The sequence below is a fragment of the Stylophora pistillata genome, chromosome 5 (assembly GCF_964205215.1).
Source record: "Stylophora pistillata chromosome 5, jaStyPist1.2, whole genome shotgun sequence".
Lineage (NCBI taxonomy): Eukaryota > Metazoa > Cnidaria > Anthozoa > Scleractinia > Pocilloporidae > Stylophora > Stylophora pistillata.
This window is the reverse complement of record NC_142523.1, coordinates 39,842,805-39,863,658: the sequence shown is the minus strand read 5'-3', so window position 1 is coordinate 39,863,658 and position 20,854 is coordinate 39,842,805. Positions and strand designations below refer to the sequence as shown.

Sequence of the window (20,854 nt, the reverse complement as noted above, 5' to 3'; positions counted from 1 at the left end):
CAAATAACCGATTTGTCCGACAATTCCTAGGATTGCTGGTTGGACATTTTGTCCGACTGTTTACAAATGTAAAGTAAAACTAACTGTGTTCAGCTTTCGAATATTTTAAAGGTTCAATATCATTGGCTTTATCGATGAAACAAAAGGAGGAACAGGAGATTTTGATAAATCACTGACAACCATGACAACCATCACTTTAGTAAGTCAGTTCTATCTTAACGTAAAAAGTTATGGAAGACAGTTTGCAGAGATGTAATAAATACATATATTAACTCTATGTTAAGCATTCTGCAATCTGATTGGCGACACAACTCGATATCTATTCTATTAAGTGAGTGGTTTTATTATCCGCGTGTGGCGTGACTGGTCGCGCTGTTTACAATTTCGCTCCGTTTTACAAACAACACGCCTGGAACAAACTCATTTTTAAAAACCCCTTTACCAACATATATAGTGTTAAGAAATTTTTCATCGCTGCTGATTTCCTATTTACATAATGATTTGCGGTTCTGGCGAGGAATCTGAGATGGATTTATGGGGTAGAATTCGCCCTCCATTGATATATAATTCGTCTTTGACAATAACGTCTTCCCCAAGCACTGATACTCCTTCCATTCGAACCTAAAACGAGAAATTATGAGTTTTTCAACTGTCATAAAGAGTATCATCACATAGCTCGATAGATATGCAACCCTTGGGTTGTAAAATAAAAACTGTGTCAGAGAGACACATTGGGAAATTAATTTGGGTCTCCCTAACGCCGGGTAAAAAAAAGTGGTGCATTTGCTAATAATAATAATACCTTTATTTAGACACGATAATGTTTAAAGCTGAACAGCTTGTGGGGTCGTGTGTAAATCTAAATAAACTCTAAATTAAATGAATTCAAATGATGATGGTTTTTGAGGAGAGGGGAAAACTGGAGTACCCGGAGAAAAACCTCTCGGAGCTGAGTAGAGAACCAACAAACTCAATCCACTTATTATGCTGGGTCTGGGAATCGAACCCGGGTCACACTTTTTTTTTTTTTTTTTTTTTTTTTTTTTTAACAACTTTATTGACCATTACACATATTACATACAGCAAATTAGACGACCTAAAAGAAATGGGATATATGTACAAAGTGATTTAAAGTGATAAGGAGGAAAGGTCAAAAGGGCTGGTGCGAACGGGACACGAGAACCCATGCGAGGCACTAAAAGTGATAAGGAGGAAAGGTGAAAAGGACTGGTGCGAACGGGACACGAGGACCCATGCGAGGCACCGCCCATGGTACAGATAATGATTTAAAACACGGTCAATCAAAAAACGGTTAAAAACTAGGGATGGCAAGGGCAGGAACGTACAATTGACCAGGTACAAGGATAGAATATGTCAAAGTAGTTGTGCAAGAGTTGAAACATGTGCTCGGTAACAAAATTACGGAAGGAAGCAGTAGTTGAAAAACTGGTAGGGGGTGAAAATTTACAGATATAGTTCCAGAGCTTAACAATACGATTAAAGTAAAAGGCCTGAAAAGTGCTAGTTTTACATACAGGAGTTTTAAGGTTAAAAGAATTACTTAGTCTGGTTCGGCCATGAGAAACAGGAGAGACAAAATCATAAATATTAAAATCAGTAAAACCATTCCGACACTTGTAAAAAAAAAAAAAAGATCTTTGAGTACGCGGTCAAATGTCAGAGGAAGAAGTTTCAAAGTTAAAAGTCTGTCTCTGTATGACATCACGCCTACATGTTGTTTGAGGATCCACTTTGTGGCCCTCCTTTGAACCCATTCAATTTTAGTTTTTAATACAATCTTGTCCGGGGACCAGACTTGGGTCGCGTAGGATAGCTGAGACTTCACAAGTGCAATATAAAGTGAGCGTCTTGCAGAGACGTCATTTAATAACAGGCACGTGCGTTTTAGAAGTCCAAGTAATTTGTTAGCCTTAGCAGTAATGGCATGGATGCGTGTGTTCCAGGTGAGAGAGTTGGTGATGTTAACTCCAACATCTCTTTCTAAATTATCAAGCTTGTAGGTGAAGTCTAGCGGGCTCTTTTTTCGAGTGATGGTTAGCGCCTTGCATTTAGAAGCATAAAACCGGACATTGTTGTGCCGAGTCCACGTGATCATGTTGGTCAAGGTTTTCTGCATAGACATGCAGTCATGGATGGTATTGATGTTGTGATATATTTTGGTGGAAAATATATTGGTGGAAGGCGAGCACTCTCACCACTACGCCAACCCTGCCCCCCCCCCCCCCTGCTAATCAGCGAATGTGTCACTATATCATTTGAGACCTACCCATTGCCCTACAACTGATTTCCAGCCGATGATGGCGGAGTGAATCCATGAGTGTGATCTGATGACGGCTTCTTGGAGAATCGTGCAACGTGAAAGGCACGCTCCTGACATAGAGAGAAACACGTAAAGAATTTGGGTTAGCAGCCAGCTACGCTTTAGGTGAAACAGGTTTACTGCTTGAAATACTAGTGACTAAGTGGTGATTGGATTTAATTTTGTATCTGATCGGTTGAAAAGTGGTACAAGCTAGGTACATGTAGAAATTTGACCGTGAAAAGTAAAAATAAACAAAACATTAGATACGATTGCTTTCCATTGTCACTTTCAGAAGGAAATATCGTCTAGTGAAAGGCGCGTTAGACTCTTAATCCAGAGATTCCGCTCTGACCACCAGTTGGATTTAAGATCATATGGTTGGCCTCCTGCCAGCTTTCAAACGTGCTAAGTTCGATTTGTGTCATTTGTTTCTCGTCATTTAAGTGTTTTCAATCGGAGAGCGACAAAGAAACCACTGGGTCATCAGTGTTCGTCAAGTCGTTTCAATTTTGTTAAGTTTTTTTCGTCTCTGTTGTTGTTTTTGTAATCGTTGTAGAGTAAAATTTCCGTATGGTTCGGAGTGACCTGCATGCATCTGGGTTAAAAGTCACACTATGCAAACCTCCAATAGAAAGACTGCCCCTGCAGCCATATCGTGCCGTTCATGTCACGAAGTCACGTGTGAACGTCACGTGTAAAGTGTGTGAAGTCACGTGTGAACGTCACGTGTGAAGTTATATCATATCGAGCCGTTCGTGTCACGCAATACTTTTAAAGCAAAATTGCTCTCTTTGTGATAATCGCTCGTGCGTAAAACAGAAAGTCTGCTACTGTATGAAAAATTTCCTACCATCCTGGATGACTGCCCCTGGTCCAATGACAACATTCGGTCCTATTCTGCAACCCTCTCCTATTTTAGCCGTGGGATCCTGAACAAATCAAAGAAATCAAACAACAGGACTCTCCTTAATACAGAAAACAACGGCTTCAAAAGTAATCGTAGCCGGTGATCATTTTCTACATTCTCGTGACCTTCATAGGTGATTCTGGGGGAGATGCTATTGGGAGAAACTAGGTATCAGTTACTCATAGCAGTTAAAGGATTACTACGTGAACTGGTGAGAGGTCTGGAAAGCTAGAGACTGGTACTGAGAGTTACCCTCTTCCCGACCCGTCTCATGTCTTCCTGCTAGCGGAGAAACGCGCGGTCTGGGTAGCATTGAGGGCCTGGGAGCGGGTCAGGGGCAGGATGGGAAATATCACAAGATGACTCACCACTAAGACATTGCCAATAATTCCTGGTCCCTCATGCAGACGGTTTGGGTGTTTTTCTCGCAAGAAATGGAGGAACATTCCCATTCCAGTCAGGAAGTCCTTAGGTTGACCTACATCCATCCAAAAACCTGTGGCAAGGAAAAAGTAATTCTGAATTTAAAGCAAAGATAAGGGAGGGTGTGAAGTTATATCATCATAACACAATGTTATCTAAAACCCCCCAAAATTTTATTTTTCAGGCTGATTATAAATGTACCTGATTAGGGAACGGAAGGGAAAAAAAGGGGTGATGGGACTGGAACTAGGATGATACAGCATTTGAAATTACCTGGAAGGTTGAATGCAAACAGTCCATCCTCCTGTGCCATTTTTGGAAATATTTCTTTCTCAATTGACGTTGGTCTGAGCTACAAGGAAGTAAAATGAAATACAAAGAAAATGCTAAATAAACGTCATTCTTGTTTTGCCACTGACAGTAAATTTTCGTTTCCAAGAGGTTTGGTTTTGCGTGGGTATAGGTATATTGTTCAAGTGATCCCAAGAAATTCTGATACAATGTTAGTCACTTTTGCTAAACTTAGAAGACATAACATCTCACCTCAATTCTGGATAACATCTTTGGGTTAAATATATACAGGCCAGCGTTAATTTTGTTTGACACATAAACTTGTGGTTTTTCCACAAATTTGTCAATCCGTCCTGTTTTGGCATCATAAACAACCACACCATATTTAGAAGGTTCTTCAACTTTAGTTACCTGTTTTCACACGAGATAAAATTAATTCAAGTGCCCAGTATATGGTGTATTTTAGAATTTTTTAATTCCTTGAAAATTAAGAAATGACTAAAGGATTCACATACTGAACAAAATAGGTGAAGTGTTCAAATAAAGTGTCAAATGAAGGGTAATTAGAGATAAGGCAACTGGCCCAACACTGCTCCTATCTGATATTTATCCCTGAATGCCGTAGCATGAATTGACTCAAGAGTATGGCAAACCCCTCCTCCAGCACCCTGCCACCCTCCTCCAGCACCCCATCTCCCTCCTCCAGCACCCTGGCCCCCTCCTCCAGCATCCTGCCCCCCTCTTCCAGCACCCTGCCCCCTCCTCCAGCACCCTGCTCCCCTCTTCCAGCACCCTGCCCCCCTCTTCCAGCATCCTGCCCCCCTCTTCCACCACCCAGCTTCCCTCCTCCAGCACCCTGCCCCCCCTCCTCCAGCACCCTGCCCCCCTCTCTCAGCATCCTGCCCCCCTCATCCAGCACCCCGCTCCCCTCCTCCAGCACCCCATCTCCCTCCTCTAGTATCCTGCCCCCCCTTCCAGCACCCTGCCCCTCTCCTCCAGCACCCCATCCCCCTCCTCCAGTTGGGAAACTGAATAAAGTGTTTCTCATCACCTGTCTGCTTGATATTGTGCTGAAACTGTGAAGAGAATTTCTGTCTTGGTCACTCATGGGGAATAAAGGGTTTATTTTCTTACCAAAAGACAGCACAATTGTCAATCGACAGGTGTATGTATAATCAAAGTATAAAATTACATATGATGCACGATCCTCGCAATAGAGAGCGCTATTTATGCAATAGTGAAAATCAGACCTGAAAAAAATCAGGCCTGTATGGGATTTGAACCACTGACCTCTGCAATACTAGTGCAGCGCTGGTTCGAATCCCGTACAGGCCTGATTTTTTTCAGGTCTGATTTTCGCTATTGCATAAATAGCGCTCTCTACTGCGAAGATGGTGCATCATACGTATCTATAACCGCAGTTCAAAATATATGAACTTCATATATTCATCATACCAAAGTATAAAATTATTGCAATAAAAAAATTGGCTGTGTGAATTCAAACAGAAATCAGAAACTTACAACTATTGTCCCCTCCTTTCCATGATCTTTGTGAAATTTTAACATTTCTTTGAATGGGAAGTCACACACAACATCACTGTTTAACACAAAGAAAGGCTCCTCATCTACTGTAAGGTGATCTCTTGCTAAAGCTAAAGGTCCAGCTAAAATGGAAAAATTGTGATAAATTTACTGTAAATTGCCAAATATTCACTTTCAGAGAGAGTTCACAGAGGTAATCTGAGTGATTTTGGTTTTGATAAATTATTTGTCATTGTTCTTGTCTATTCATTTTACGAATATCAATTAACATTTTCTTGTTAACACACGCAATAAGAAAAGCTGTTGATATGTTGGACACTATCAGATAAATCTTACCAGTTCCTAAAGGCTCCTTTTCTTGTGAAATTGTAATAATAATTCCTAGCTGTAAAAAAAAAAACAAAAAATGCATCAGAACTTTTATTGAAAAACATTGGAAAAAAATATGCAAAAGGACCGATATGATGACAATAGCAAGGTCACAAAAAGCACTACATCCTTGCGTATGCCGTGGTGAGTTTTAAAAATGATTTGTCCGCGATCGACTGGGATGCTATTATTGCCTCAAAAACAAATAATATTGATGAACTATTCTCATCTTTCTACAGAAAATTAAACTCAGTCGTGAATAACCATGCGCCTGTTAAAATTTTATCCAAACGTAAAATTAAACAACTTGCAAAACCGTGGATAACAAAAGGAATAAGGACATCAATAAAAATAAAGAACAAGCTATATGTTAATGGAATACATAGTAAATATAAATATTATAGAAATAAAATTACAAACCTTATTCGTTTGAGTAAAAAACGTTATTACTATGATTTCTTTGAGAAAAATACAAATAATATGAAAAAGACGTGGAAAGTAATAAATGAATTAATAAATAACCAAAGGACAAAAAGCAGAGTCTTAACGAAGCTGAAAGACCCAAGCAATAACAATCAAATAACACAAAATCCTTCCAGATTACCAAATATTCTAAATAAGCATTTTGCAAATGTTGGTAATTTACTAGCAAGTAAATTGCCAAAGAAAGATAACTATATGAGTTATCTTGGTAAATTGAAATCACCTGATTCTTCCTTCTTTTTCAAACCCATTACACCAGAAGAAGTTAAACAGGAAATATTATCCCTACCAAATAACAAATCCTGTGGCTTATACTCCTGCCCTACACAACTGCTTAAATCTTCTTGCAATATCATATCTCCAGTTCTTTCTTATATTTTCAATTTATCTGTTATCCTTGGTGTCTATCCTTCAAAACTTAAGATTTCTAAAATAACGCCAATATATAAAAGTGACGACGAGACCGACCCTTCAAACTATCGACCAATATCTCTTTTGTCTAATTTTAATAGGATTTTTGAAAAACTTTTGTACTTCCGGATGAAGGAATTTATTGACAAAAACAACCTATTGTACTCCTCACAGTATGGCTTTCGCAAGTCACATTCCACAGAGCATGCAGTACTTGATATTGTCGAAGATATACTACGTAATATGGAAAAACGGTACTTCTCATGCGGTGTCTTTATTGACCTGAAAAAGGCATTTGATACGGTCAATCATGAAATATTACTCGATAAATTGAACTTTTACGGTTTCCGTGGATTGATAAATGACTGGTTTCAATCATATTTAAAAAATAGAACACAAACAATTCAGATTGGAGAGCATTTATCAACAAAACTTATCTCCCCCTTTGGTGTCCCCCAGGGATCAGTCCTTGGACCTCTTCTATTTTTACTTTACATAAATGACATTCACCTTTGTTCTGATAAACTAAAATTTTATCTCTTTGCAGATGATACTAATATACTTTATGCTGATAAGAATCTTAAGGCGATCGAGCAAACGGTTAATGTAGAGTTGAATAACGTACATGACTGGTTAACTACAAATAGGTTGACATTGAATACAAAAAAAACAAATTTCTTAATTTTTCGTCCTCATCAGAAAAAAATGCATTTTTCTCCACAAATAGGTATTTTAGATTGTGAGACAAACCGAAGAGTTAGTTTAGAGCAAAAAAGTTATATCAAATATCTAGGCGTTTTAATTGATCAAAATTTGTCATGGAAAAACCATGTTGACTCTGTTATCGTAAAAATAAGTAAAACAATAGGGATGATTGCAAAGCTGAGGTACTTCGTTCCCTCTACTATCCTTGTAAATATTTACAATTCATTAATTCTACCTTATATAACTTATGGACTCCTTGCCTGGGGCAATGTGTCAAATGCTTATTTAAACAAGATTTTAGTTCTTCAAAAGTGAGTTTTGCGCTTAATCTATTTCACCGATCGAAGAGAGCATGCCATCCCTTTATTTGCCAAAGCAAAAATTCTGCCTGTTACGTTCCTATATTATGAAGCCGTAAGTAAACTTATGTTTGACGTGCACAACCAGAGGGCTCCCATTAATATTTTGAAACTATTTACTAAAACATCTCATATTCATACCTACAATACTCGATCATCCAAATCGCAGCTCTTTAGTACAAAGTACTCTAGACTTAACCTACAAAAAAAGGCTTTCTCGCGTGTTGGTGTCAAAATTTGGAATAAGATACCGAAAGAATTCAAAACGTTATCAAAACATTCCTTTAATAAACAAATTAAAACGTCTTTATTTCAGATACTAGATAATGAAGATTCTTATCTTGATGTTGAAAAGATCTCCTCTAAACTTAAGGACTGCATAATTAAAACAAATTGATCCGATTGCTTTCAGTACTAATGTATTTGCTTCTATACTTTATTGAACAACTATTGATGTATTTGCCAGCTATGCTTCTTTTTATAACTTAACAATATCTAATTATTTAGTTTTTAATTTTCTTTATATATTGTAAATAATGTTTGTTGATGATTGACCCGCCTCGAATAGCAAATTTGCTATCTGCGGGTCAACATAATCTAAATTATTTTGTAAGAAAAAGAAAAATAAAGTGTGTAAAAGTGTGTGTGTAAAAGTGTAAAGTTGCAAAAAGAAAGAAGAGGGACAAAGAGAGGTAGTCGTATGAGAAAATGCCTTTTAACCAAGTTATTTTAGGCTGGACTGGAATATATTTAGCACTTGATCAATAATCTTAAGCCAAATATTTTTCCATCCAGCCTGTCCGATCAGTCAAGCGCAGCAAGGGACTCCCTCACTGACTTGGCCTATACAAATCTGGCATACAAAGAGGGTGTAGTTCGCAGTGTCTTCAATATAAAGCAGAGTTACACATTGTAATGCAATATCAAATAAGGGAAGGTTTTTAGGACCTTGAAAAGGGCTAGACTGTTGCATGTGTGGTTTTAAAATCTGCTGTGTACAATAATAGTTCTGTCTCAATATATAAGATGTAGCTCTGGGAGGTATACATGTCGCAAAGCTTTCAATTTTTTGTCTTGCACAGGTTTGTGAAATGAACAGATTTGTCTCAAACAGACATGTGATTTGAAGGTCTCAGAGGTACATAGGGCCTAAACTTCTTTAAAACCTCCCAAACCTTGGTTCTCTACTATCCAGTTGACATCCTCTTATACCTTTGCGAAGAAAAATTTGAGTGTTTTAACTTACTCTATCTTCTTGTTGTTTCATCTCTTTTTCCAACATTTCTGCACGGTAACTGACTGCAAGAATGATGTGTTTCACTCCAGCCTTTCAGGAGTAAATGATAAAAATCGTCAGAATAAAATCATGCCCATGTTTAGCAGAGCAGCGGCTTCTATTGAGACACTCCCTAAAGGCTTTTCAAAATCTGATAATCTATTTTACTTTTCTATCCCCTTACCATTTGCCCATTTTCTTGTAAATAAAAAAATGGATCTTTTTGGTCACATGACACCAACTGATGGAATGATCGATTCTCATTGCTAACATAAAAGACAATGTATTAGAATTGTGATGGTTCAATTTTCGTTACAGAGATTTTACTAATGACATGCATGACTATATTGCACACGGATTCCCAATCCAAAGAGGAGAAAGAAATCAAAGCGCGAAACTGGGAGAAATCAGATTATATTAGGTGAGAATACCTATTTGAAATTTATTTAGTATACAATGTTTCAAGAAAGTATCTGTTGTGTTTTATACTTTACATGAGGATTTTAATGTAAATTTGGTTCTTGAAGTGATCTCTGTTCGATCAAATAATATTGTAGTTACTTTCAGTTGAGAAGGAACAAACACTTAAAAAAGGACAGCTTAAAGAATATTAAATTGAAACTTTCCAATAATATTCCAAGGGCGCTATATTCAAAACCAAAATTAAACTCGTAAAAAAATTCCAGAGCACTCGATCGAATCAGAGATCAGGGCCATTTTTGTTGTCATATTGTATTCTCAGCGAATCTTAAGCTAGAAAATCACCGAAGAACAAAGTTGGGGACTGTAATTTAAGCGTCTCGCTGAAAACTCGTGATCTCACGAACTCACCTCAGCCAAGGCTTCGACTTGATGCATTACCATCGGTTTGTTACAAAACTCGACTAATGGCTTGGGTTTTGACAACGTTAGCGGTCGAAGCCTTGTGCCATATCCTCCTACGAGTATTAGTGCTTTCATTCTCTTAAGCTTATTGACCGTCAAACGATCCTGGAAGAGGACAACATGAAAGGAAGGAATGAGAATTTTCCACCCACGAAGCGCCTTGCAACGTGTCGAGCAGTTCGGGATAAGAAGAGTTTATTCTTTAATCGCAAAAAGTACAAAAGTAGATAACTGTAATGAGTAAAGAAGTTAAAAACGTCGAATAATTTTCATATATCACATAGAATTACAACACTAGTAAGCTAGTTTGAAAATTAGAGGTCTTCTGAGTGGATTTCGAGTTTTTATAATGGTATCTATTAATTCATGTGACTGATTTTGGGTTAAATTCTCTATAGTAATTGTGGGTATATCTACCGCTGACATAGAATGCTGTCACGAAATGTCACAGACGAAGAAGAAAATACCAAGGTAATTTGTAACGCGTTGGAAATATCTTACCAGACAAATAAAACTATCATTGATTCATAAAAAAAAGGAAAACATGACGATTTCATTGACAGACAGTAAAGACCAAAGTGTCATCGCCTGTTAATTTTCTCTAGAGTTCCTTGATGAATCTAAATACAATCTCTCACCAGACTGAAATCCCTTCATTCGAATGCGAATACTTAAATGTCAGACGTCTGACTTCAAATGCTTTCTTTTCTCGTCAAATGATATTTTTAGTCGAATAATCTGTGAAACTCACTCATTTCCTTTTCCAGACGGAAGTGACGACACGTAACGCTACCATGACGTCATGTGAATGGCCGGTCCCTTGAAGAACTGACACGGCTGTGTTCTTGGAGGAGTGACCAATTTCTGTTTTGTTATTTTCCTCGAAACAATGTCTCATCAAACCGGCATTCAAGGTAACTTTACAGGAGAAGTTTTTATTTTCTTTTTTCATTGAAAAACCGTGTTTTTCTTGAAGGAATTCGTTAATTCATTATCACATCGAGCTTCTCTTACTTCGATCTTGGACTCGTGTCGATTTTTGCGGAAAGTTTTACGAAGGTTCCTCGGCTTTAACTTATGATAGCTTTTGTTAGAAAGGTCATGCAACGGGGTATTTACTCTGAATATCACAGATGGTTTCTGTAGTGAAATAAGTTTTATTGTTAAAGCAAAACAGACACGACAAACTTTGTAGCTGGTGTAAAGTGATCATAAGTTTTAGGGACCGTGAGAAGTATTCAAGATATTGAGCCGCAGACATAAACTGTTTGATTAAATTAAGAAAAAAACTACACAATCTCCCCTTTTAAAATATTGAGAAGTTTTATTTGCACACTAGCTAGAAGGATTTTATCCCTAGCATGGATGATATGCACAAGACAACTTGCTAAACCCTCATACATAGGCAGACCACGGTGAAGTTAATTTCAATAACAGCAAGTTTTGTTACACACTGTTATTAATACACACTGTCATTAATACACACTGTTATTAAATTTTTCCAATGGGTAAGTCTAAATATTCATAAAGGAAACTTAAATTAGAGAAAGGAAATTGATATAACCATGAACTGCTGTATATTTCCATTGGCTCTTGTTTAATGCCCTTCCCCCCCTCCCCTGAAGAACATCTGTGGACAAGAATTCCGTATATCCCCCATACTTGATTATGCATTCAATTCTTGGATAAAGGGAAGCTGAGGCAAAACAACAGATTTCCTTTGGGACTACGGCTTTAATTTTTATTGGTATGAGGTTGTACAGAAATCTTCCCCATCTGTCAATTGCTTCGTATTAAGTAGAAAAAAATTTTTCTTGTGTTAAGAGGTGGTAAATAGAAACTTACTTTTAGATAGTTTTAGATGTGGCTCAACTTTTTGACCCCTAAAAGTGGCCAGCATCTTATCTCTCTATACAACATCAGCTACAAATCACATGTTAAGGGTCATTCATGAGAGTAAAGGAAGTGATCACCGACTGAAAATGGTTTTGATTGTGAAACAAATTCTCCTTGTCAGTGCCTTAGCACATATATAGAAAACAGTATGGAGAATATGCATACTGATGTTTGTGTATAAATGATTAAATGTGTACAAAATTATGTAATAATCTGTTGATTTATCTTGTTGCCAGTCATTAGTAGATGACATAAAACAATTTTCAAGTGTGTGTCAAATGAGATAATTACAGTCATTTCTAAATTATTCAGTGATTTTGAGCAAACCTAACAGTTTAGTTATAATATAACCAAACGTTGATTGTATTTTACACAGCTAATGAAGAACTAAAGGCAATCTTTGCAAGAGCCAAACAAGGAAACATTAGAGTTATTAAAGTTGATATTCAGGATGGTGAGTATTTTTTTTACTGTTTTATTTATTTTTTGCAATACTTACTTTGCCTTAGAATGATAGTGGTGTCCCGATTTATACAATCAGTTCATGAAGTGAATTTTGTTTTATCAACTGAGTTTACTCTGTAAAGAGTTACTAAAGCTGACAATTTGAACATTAGTCTTTCATTAGAATGAAAATGGCGAATACTTGCTCAGTCAATAAAAACAAGTCATCTTATAATTTCCTTTACTGACATTGCATCAAAACGTCTTGAAAAACTTGCTTCCTCAGTGCACAGAGTGATTAATTGTGGCAATACCAGTAAATTAACAAAATCATGTGGCAGTGATTCAAAATTAAAATATTTAAGCTATTCTCTATTTCTTCAACTCAAGATTGGAATAAGGTAAAAGCTAGAAAAATGAGTTCCTGAAACTTTTTGGATGAGAGAAATTCATGTTTGGTCTTTCATGAGTGTGAAAAAGTTAGATTGAAAAAAAAAAAAAGTTGTCAATAACCAAAATGATAGGGAAGCATAAGCTTATTGATAAAAAAATTCTTTAATACACAGTACATGTTAGATACATGTGTGGAGGCATGGTGGTCTCATGGTTAGTGCGCTCGACTCCGGATCGAGTGGTCCGGGTTCGAGCCCTGGCCGGGGCATTGTGTTGTGTTCTTAGGCAAGACACTTTACTCTCACAGTGCCTCTCTTCACCCAGGTGAATAAATGGGTACCGGCAATTTAATGCTGGGGGTAACCCTGCGATGGACTGGCATCCCATCCAGGGGGGAGTAGAAATACTCCTAGTCGCTTCATGCTACAGAAACTGGAGTTAAGCACTGGCCTAATGGGCCACTAGGCTTGCAAACAGACTTTACTTACTTACATGTTAGATACATACTTTTTTCATAAAATGTATTGCTGAATTTTATTGTTTTACTTTTTTTTTCAGAGCAGTTACTTTGTGCCAGTAGCATGGAACCTGATGGAGACTGGGAGAATGATATCCTTGAAATGTTAGAACTCTCTCCTGTTTGATTTTAGTTAGTGAAAGTTGAAATGGTTATGTGTGAATTATTACCTCTCAATTAGTTCAGGAAGACTAGGGGGGGAATTACCCTTTGCAAGACCTTCTCAAAAACTATCAACCACCACGCAAACTTAGGTCTTCAACGAAGAATCTACTTGTTGTCCCTGCCTTCCACACAAGTCAGATAGTTATGGCCATCGTGCTTTTTCTGTTGTTGCACTGCTTCTCTGGAACATTCTTCCTCAGCATGTTAAGGATGCTGGATCACTTGACATTTTTAAAAGACGGCTTAAAACTGCTCTTTTTACACATGCTCTTTGAATCTATGAAATGATCTTGGTGTTTTATAATCTTAACTAATTTTAATTATTTTAAACTATTTTTGAACTGTGACTTTGTGAATAGCACCTTTGGACCCATGGGAAAGGGCGCTCTATAAATGTCTTATTATTATTATTATTATCCTCTGTACTTTTTTTATACATTTTCTAAGTTGCTGACAAGAAGAATTTTTCAAACAATTAAGAGCTTCCTATTAAGTTAGTGATCATTTGTTTTATTCTCGTGACCTTACTATTTGATTCAGGGGTGATATTGTAAGGAGAAATTGGATGCTAATCACTCATTATGGTGGGTCAAAGGGCTAACAGGCTCTAGCTTCAAAGAATTTACAGTGTAACTGGTGATGATCAAAATGATCATGATGTTGAAAATGATCAATTGCTAAGAGTGAGATTGACTTGGATAACATTAGGTAAAATCTGTCTCCAAGCCAAGTGTCTCACTCAGCTTTTAAAAGCCTATTCCAGTTCCTTAGCATAAAGGGACTGTGAATAATACTTTGTACTACATTTGGCAGTATGGTAGCAATCTGATTGGCCCATTGCCACTGTGGATAAGACTACAGAGAATGATGCTTGCGTCAAAGTTTTCATGCAATGTGTCGTACGGTGAAAGAATCGTTTTATTTGATGATGACAGTGTGGTAAAAACAAATCAACATTGGTTAAGGGTTGTCTGTACTCTCATGGACAACAATATTTGTCATCACAGAGGTCAAAGTTTGTTGTGCACTCATTCAGCTGGGCCTTGTGAGTGCACATTACCACTGTCAATTTGTCACACTCCCTGCCAGCCAGGTATCACACTTCGGCCTCTCGCACCAGAATCCATTGCCACAAGATAGCAATACAGATAGTGCTCATTCTGTAGTGATTGAAGAAGGCACCCTTTCAGCGATGGAAGCTGGCCAAATGTCTTCATGAGTGTTGTCACCATTGCCATGCTAGTGTTACCACAAGTTGAAATCATTTTGCTGACCTTTTACTTGAATAAATCCTTGACTTAATTCACATTACGACAAATCAATTCTACCTCTGTTAGAAGAGGAAGAACCTTGCTATATATTTTATCGACTGGACTCCCAAAATAACCAAGGCTATGAATGGCTGTTCATCTCTTACTCTCCAGACTTTTCCAAGGTAAGTTAATTACGTGCAAAGAGCTAGAATTAGTTGCTTGTGCATTATAACAGGATAGTGTAACACCGACTGCTAGCAAAATTGATCAGTGATTGCCAACTGGCTTTGTGGCCAGCAATCACTGAGGAAAGGGCAACCTCAGGCAATTTTGAGGTCATGCGCTAACAATCATTTAATAGAAAATACCATCATCTAATTGGAAATAGTTGAATATTTGATGTTTTAGACATTATTTTTTAGCCATTTATTGAAAATCAAAAAAAAATTGCTTTCCAAGATGTCTAGTCTTGTTAAGTCTTGCAAGTCAATAGCCAATGTAAAATTACACTTTTTCCTAACAAAATTTCATTGGCCTGCATGTCTCCCTTTGCTTTTTATAACATCTTTCAGGAATTATAGCATAGAATGAGCCAGCTCTTTAAGGTAGTAGGGTAGCTTTTCTTCAAGCCTGGAATAGCTATGTTTTCACTTTTATTTTCTTACTGCAAGTGAGCCCTGTGCAGCAGGATTTAAAAACAATCAGTAGTTGTGTTTACCCAAACTTATATCATTAGAGTCTAGAAAAAGCATTTTAGCTCTCAGTTCCATTTCTCAACCTGAGATACAGCATAACTATTAAATGACAGGCTGACAGTACACATGTCTGTGACAACTGCGTGTATTTTATTCGCTTAGCCTCAGCGGAAGATGTTGTTTGCTGGAACAAAAGCTACCCTGAAGCAGGAGTTTGGAGGAGGCCATATAAAAGAAGAAATGTTTGGAACAAATCAAGTATGTAATATTCTGTGTGCGGTATATATAAGTTCATGCAGCAACTAGGTGGACAATGATAGGTCAATGAATTGTAATTTCCCAGTAACATTCATTAAATCTTTATACCAGAATAGCATCAAACCATTTCTGATTCTGTGTACTTTTTAAAGCATATTTTGTGATAATTAGAAATAACTCAGTGTTTAATCTTTAACTCCGTTAAGTTACCAAAATATGGAGAATGTGCTTACCGATGATGACTGGTCTTTTTTTACAAATTTATTTTAGCTCTTTCCTTTTTTTTTTTTTTTTTTAGTAACCAAAATTATTTCATTCTTATTGAATAAGAGAAAATTAAAGCCAACTTGAATCAGTGGGGCCGTCCCTTGCTGTACCTTGCATAGTATCAGGGCTTGGAACTAACAGTAGCCCGCTAGCCACAGAATAGTGGAAATTCAGTTTTAGCCAGTGGTTTTCAATTTCCACTAACCAGTTTGGCCAGTAATCAAACTGAAATTGTCGTAACATCTAAGATGTCACTGGCCACTTGGCTGGTAAGTTGGTGGCAAGCCCCATAGTATCCAATGGGCTCTTGTGGAATGATAACATCAAGTACACTTTACATGCATGCATGTGTGTTTTAAACCTTTCATGTGACTCCTACAACGCTGATATGTACTATCTGGAGATCTTTAACCAATCTAGGCTTACCAAAGGTTAATATTTCAATCATTAAACTTTAACTTTTTTTAATTCTTTTATTTTTATATTTATTTATTTATTTATTTATTTATTATTTATTTATTATTTATTATTTATTTATTTATTATTTATTTATTTATTATTTATTTATTTATTATTTATTTATTCATTATTTATTTATTTATTATTTATTAATTATTTATTTATTATTTATTTATTATTTATTTATATATTTGTTTATTTTAGTCTGATATTTCATTGAGTGGATTTAAGAAACACAAAGCTCATGAGAGTGCTCCTCCCCCACTCACAGACCAGGAGCTGGAACTTGAAATGGTAAAACAGCAAGAGGTAAGTGATCGGATATTTTAGAACTTTTTTTCAAATGCGACTAGCCATGTTGTGAACTAGTAGCATGGGACTTGAAATAAGTTTTCGAAATCTGGAAATTGGAAAAGTTTTAGGCTATGAACTATCCCTCCTTTTCGGCAAAGTCTGTCACTTGAGTCAAAAAAAGATCAGGTTGAAAAATTACTTTAATGAACAGTGCAGGACTGTGGGAGTAAAGCGTCTTATTCCCTGAGTTTTTTTTTTCTTGACTAATTAGGCATTCTATCCAGTCACTCTGCCATGTACGAACATGAGATCTTGCCTTCAGTAGTACACCAGCTTTTGATTGTCTTAAATGTCATGATTGAAATGTGCCAACTGTTTTTTTTTTCCTTCAAGAGTCTTTTTTTTTTTACAACTACAGATGCGCGCAGACATCAGTGTCGACAGCAAACAGAGTCACATGACTGGTGTCCAGTTTCCAGTAACAGATGCTGCTCTAGCTAAACTGGCAGAGCTCAAAGATAAAAAATTAAGCCTGGTCCAATTAGTAAGTTTCATGTGATTACATAACTCTAATATCGTTAACTTTTTTGCGTTTTTGTTACATTGTTTCCACTTTTTGCGCCCGTGAAGTTACTTAAACAGGCGAGAAAAGGGCCCCACTGCGAAAATCTGTTGCCATGTTTATATTTAAGATCGACAGATAAGAATTTTTAAAATTTAAAATTAATAATACTTCTTTTTTTCCGACAGGAACTTGACATTGAAAACGAAACAATTGTTCTTGCGGATGCCAAGGAGAACGTTGCTGCCAATGATTTGGCACAAAATATTCCTGAAGACAAAGGACGATATGTTTTCTTTCTCTTTAAACACACCTTTGAAGGCGATTACATGGAATCCATAGGTAGGGAACTGGTATTAACGGTGAATGAATAAAGGGGCTAAGTTTTAAAAGAAACTGCGGTGCTGCGTGGGTGGGGGTAATTACGGTCTTTTCGTCCAGAAGTCTTTTCGTCCAAAAGTGTTTTCACCTAAGTCTGTTCGTTTACTTGTTAAGTCTTTTCTCGAAGCAAATAAATAACTTTTAGAAGGCTAGATAAGGCTATAGAAAGAACTTGTAGCGAGCCATTCACGTAGTGATGTTACACTTCGTTGCCCTTTACGCTCAATAGACGCTTACAACAAGCCTAATATTCCCATTTCTTTTGCGTGAAATAATTAAACGGCAAGCAAGTCTTTACTTTTGCCACTATTTAACAAAGTATATTGTGTTACAACTTCATTCATTCTCTATGTATTTATCGTAAAATTCATGACGTTGAATTCGTAAAACGAAGATTGGTGACTAAAGGTATCGGTACCAAAATGGCGGCGGCTCGCAACAAGTTCTTTCTATAGCCTTATATATCTAGCCTTTCAAAAGTTATTTGCTTCGAGAAAAAACTAAAAAAGTAAACGAACAGACTTCAGTGAAAATACTTTTGGACGAAAAGACTTGGACGAAAAGACTTGGACGAAAAGACTTTTGGACGAAAAGACTTGGACGAAAAGACTTTTGGACGAAAAGACTTTTGGACGATAAGACGTGGACGAAAAGACTTTTGGACGAAAAGACTCTCGGACGAAAAGACCGGCCACCGGTGGGGGCATTACAAGATAATTTGATAATGTAAATTCGCCACCGTAGAGAGGTTCTCAGTAATGCTCATGTTTCGAGCGGAGAGCTCTGACGAAGGGCTAACGCTCTAAACGTCGGCTTTAGAAACCCTTTACAATGGCCATGTTACATTAATAACTCAGGTAATAATTAACAATTATTCCACGAGCGCGCTTTGGATATGAGATGATAAATAGCCAACGAGGCGCTACGCGCCTCGTTGGCTCTAGGGGAATCCTTGTTTACAATATATGCCTCATTAGCATAAGCAATTCAGTTTCTGATGGAGCTAAAAATAAATCAGTTCTGAATATCGAGAGGTCAAAGTACGATTAACTCGGCCAATGAATACGAGCCTGATGCATTGAATACTTTTTGTGCAACACGGGTTTAAAAACTCAAAATTTTTACATAGAATGTATGAGCTCATTAGCGCTTTTGCCACCCAGAAATTTTGCAGTTTTTGATGGACTATTTTTCCTTGAATATTACACCCAAAGAGCTAAAATTTTCACCATGTACTAAGGTTTTCCAGCTCTTTAGCTGCCTGAAGTCAATTTGTATCTAACATGGTTCCTTCTTTACGCAAAGCCGTATGCAAATGAGCAAAAATGTAAACAACGACGTCAGCATGAATCCGCCTATAGTCATCTCATATCCAACAAGCGCGAGTGGAATAATTGTTTTATTAAAAACGCACCCAAGATATTAGACAAATCTTGCCAAATCTTAAATTTTTAGCTCTCTTTTAATTTTAAGCTGGTGCGTACTCTTGCCATATTTGTAGATTATGGTCTATGGGCTCATAGACCATAATGGCTAAGCCAATAAAAAGTCTTGAATTGCATTATCCAAATGATCCAGTTTTGAATAAAAGGAAATTATCCGACAATAACGGTGAGTTGGGAAAGTGTGATTGGGAAAGTGCTTTGGAATGGGTATTCTTGTCACGACAAAACAAAATCCAGTGTGTACACAAACCTCCGAACATGGAATGGTGGCGTGGTTCACAGTTGTGTTTTCCAGTAACTCATTTCGTTTGCTTAAGTGGTTGAAATTAGCTTAAATATCTGCCCATGGCATCCAGACCGCAGTGAGTTAACGCGCGGGCCTTCACTTAGCTCGCAGGATTCGAAGCTATCGCATGAAATCGAAGAGAGTAGTCAGCTAGTCCAAGATGGCTCCCAAACGCCTGAAATAGCAGAGCATCCTGACTGAAGCGGCACAAATAGTATGCGTTTTCGTAACGAACGTAATAAGTTTAGGGGAATAACTTAGACCCTAGACCGTACTTCAAAAGCTATCGCTCTTGACTTAGTTAAATCTGGTCGTGGGTTCAGCGTGTTCTTAGACAAGACATTCAACTCTGACATTGCCGCTCTCGATCTGCTTTGCAGTGTTTGTGTATTCAATGCCTGGATACAAATGTTCGATAAAGGATCGCATGTTATATTCCACATGCAAAGGCCCACTGTTAGATGTAGCCACAGACAATATAGGTCTTGTAATTGAAAAGAAGGTAAGTTTAACTGTGTACTGGTGACATGTTCCTTGCATTTCTAATTTTGTTTGCTGCTTGTTCGGCTCCCATTTTTCCTTCCAACGTTTGGTCTCTCCTCTTTATCACTTCGCACTGATTATGAGCCCCTGAGCATCTTCGTGGCATAGTGCTTCGTGTCTTCGGCTTTTCGTCATTTCCTGCTTTGGTGACATCGTGCCCACGGACCTTCTCTATTCGTGCCTTTGTGACGTCTCTTCTTGCCTTCTTCCGTTTGTGCCTTCGCACTTTCGGTCACTCGGTTCTTTTGTGCCCTCGTTGCTTTGTCGTAAATAATGTATTGTGTATTTTAAAAAGAGAAACGATGACTAATCGAAGCTGTCCTTCGCTTTAATTATCCGTCTGATAGGCCCAAGTGATTTTGGGCACTTTTTCCTTACCAGCCTCAGCGAGTTTTTTTGTTTTGTCTTGTTTTTTTTTTTATTATACTCTATCTTTGTCCTGGTTGCTCGTTTATCGTAAAGGACTTGTCATTTTTTATTCGGCCTTTGTGGGGGATCACATGGCTTTCATTGGGAATGGACGGCCAGTTGTGGGATCTTTAGAATACTACAGAGCCCAAAGGGGGGGGGGGGGGGGATGAGTAAATTTTATCGCAACACAACCAAAATCTACTGACCCTCCCCCTCTGATAATGACCAGTCCCTAACAAGTAACTTTGGCTCCCAGATTGAAACGTCCGATCCTAAGGAACTGAATGAGGAGTTCTTACACGACCAACTCCACCCCCGTAAGGACTTGATCAGACAAAAGTTTGCCAAGCCTCCAAAACCAAGTGGAAGTCGGGGGCCAAGGAGAATGCACAAGGAAACTTCGAGCACGGAATAGATCGTTTAGACTGCAATAGTTAAACGAATGTATTCGTGTTTTTTTATATTTTTTGAAAAAATGCAAATTCTCGCATAGTCAACTTAATGAAGTTTATAATTTTTTTTGTTCAGAGTTACAAGAATTTGCATGTACAAGAACTGTAGTATTTCACTGTTGTTCTTTAGTAGTAAAAAAAAATCATTCTTTTATCTTA

The 20,854-nt window shown here is 37.4% G+C and overlaps 2 protein-coding genes across 2 annotated transcripts; one reads left to right on the top strand and one right to left on the bottom strand.

Moving 5' to 3' along the window:
• Window positions 1-322: 322 nt before the first annotated feature.
• Window positions 323-10,137, bottom strand: LOC111335978 (mannose-1-phosphate guanyltransferase beta-B). The gene is made up of 10 exons (XM_022941989.2): window positions 9,921-10,137; window positions 9,060-9,140; window positions 5,823-5,871; window positions 5,466-5,608; window positions 4,197-4,355; window positions 3,927-4,005; window positions 3,599-3,726; window positions 3,174-3,252; window positions 2,288-2,391; window positions 323-621 (listed from the first exon to the last, which is right to left on the bottom strand). The coding sequence occupies exons 1-10, from the start codon at window positions 10,047-10,049 to the stop codon at window positions 490-492; spliced, it is 1,083 nt and encodes a 360-aa protein (XP_022797724.1). The 5' UTR covers window positions 10,050-10,137; the 3' UTR covers window positions 323-489.
• A 604-nt stretch (window positions 10,138-10,741) lies between these two features.
• On the top strand, window positions 10,742-20,854 carry LOC111335980 (twinfilin-1). The gene is made up of 10 exons (XM_088759504.1): window positions 10,742-10,888; window positions 12,247-12,324; window positions 13,266-13,318; window positions 14,699-14,824; window positions 15,500-15,595; window positions 16,526-16,630; window positions 17,034-17,159; window positions 17,366-17,519; window positions 19,670-19,791; window positions 20,500-20,854. The coding sequence occupies exons 1-10, from the start codon at window positions 10,864-10,866 to the stop codon at window positions 20,656-20,658; spliced, it is 1,044 nt and encodes a 347-aa protein (XP_088615630.1). The 5' UTR covers window positions 10,742-10,863; the 3' UTR covers window positions 20,659-20,854.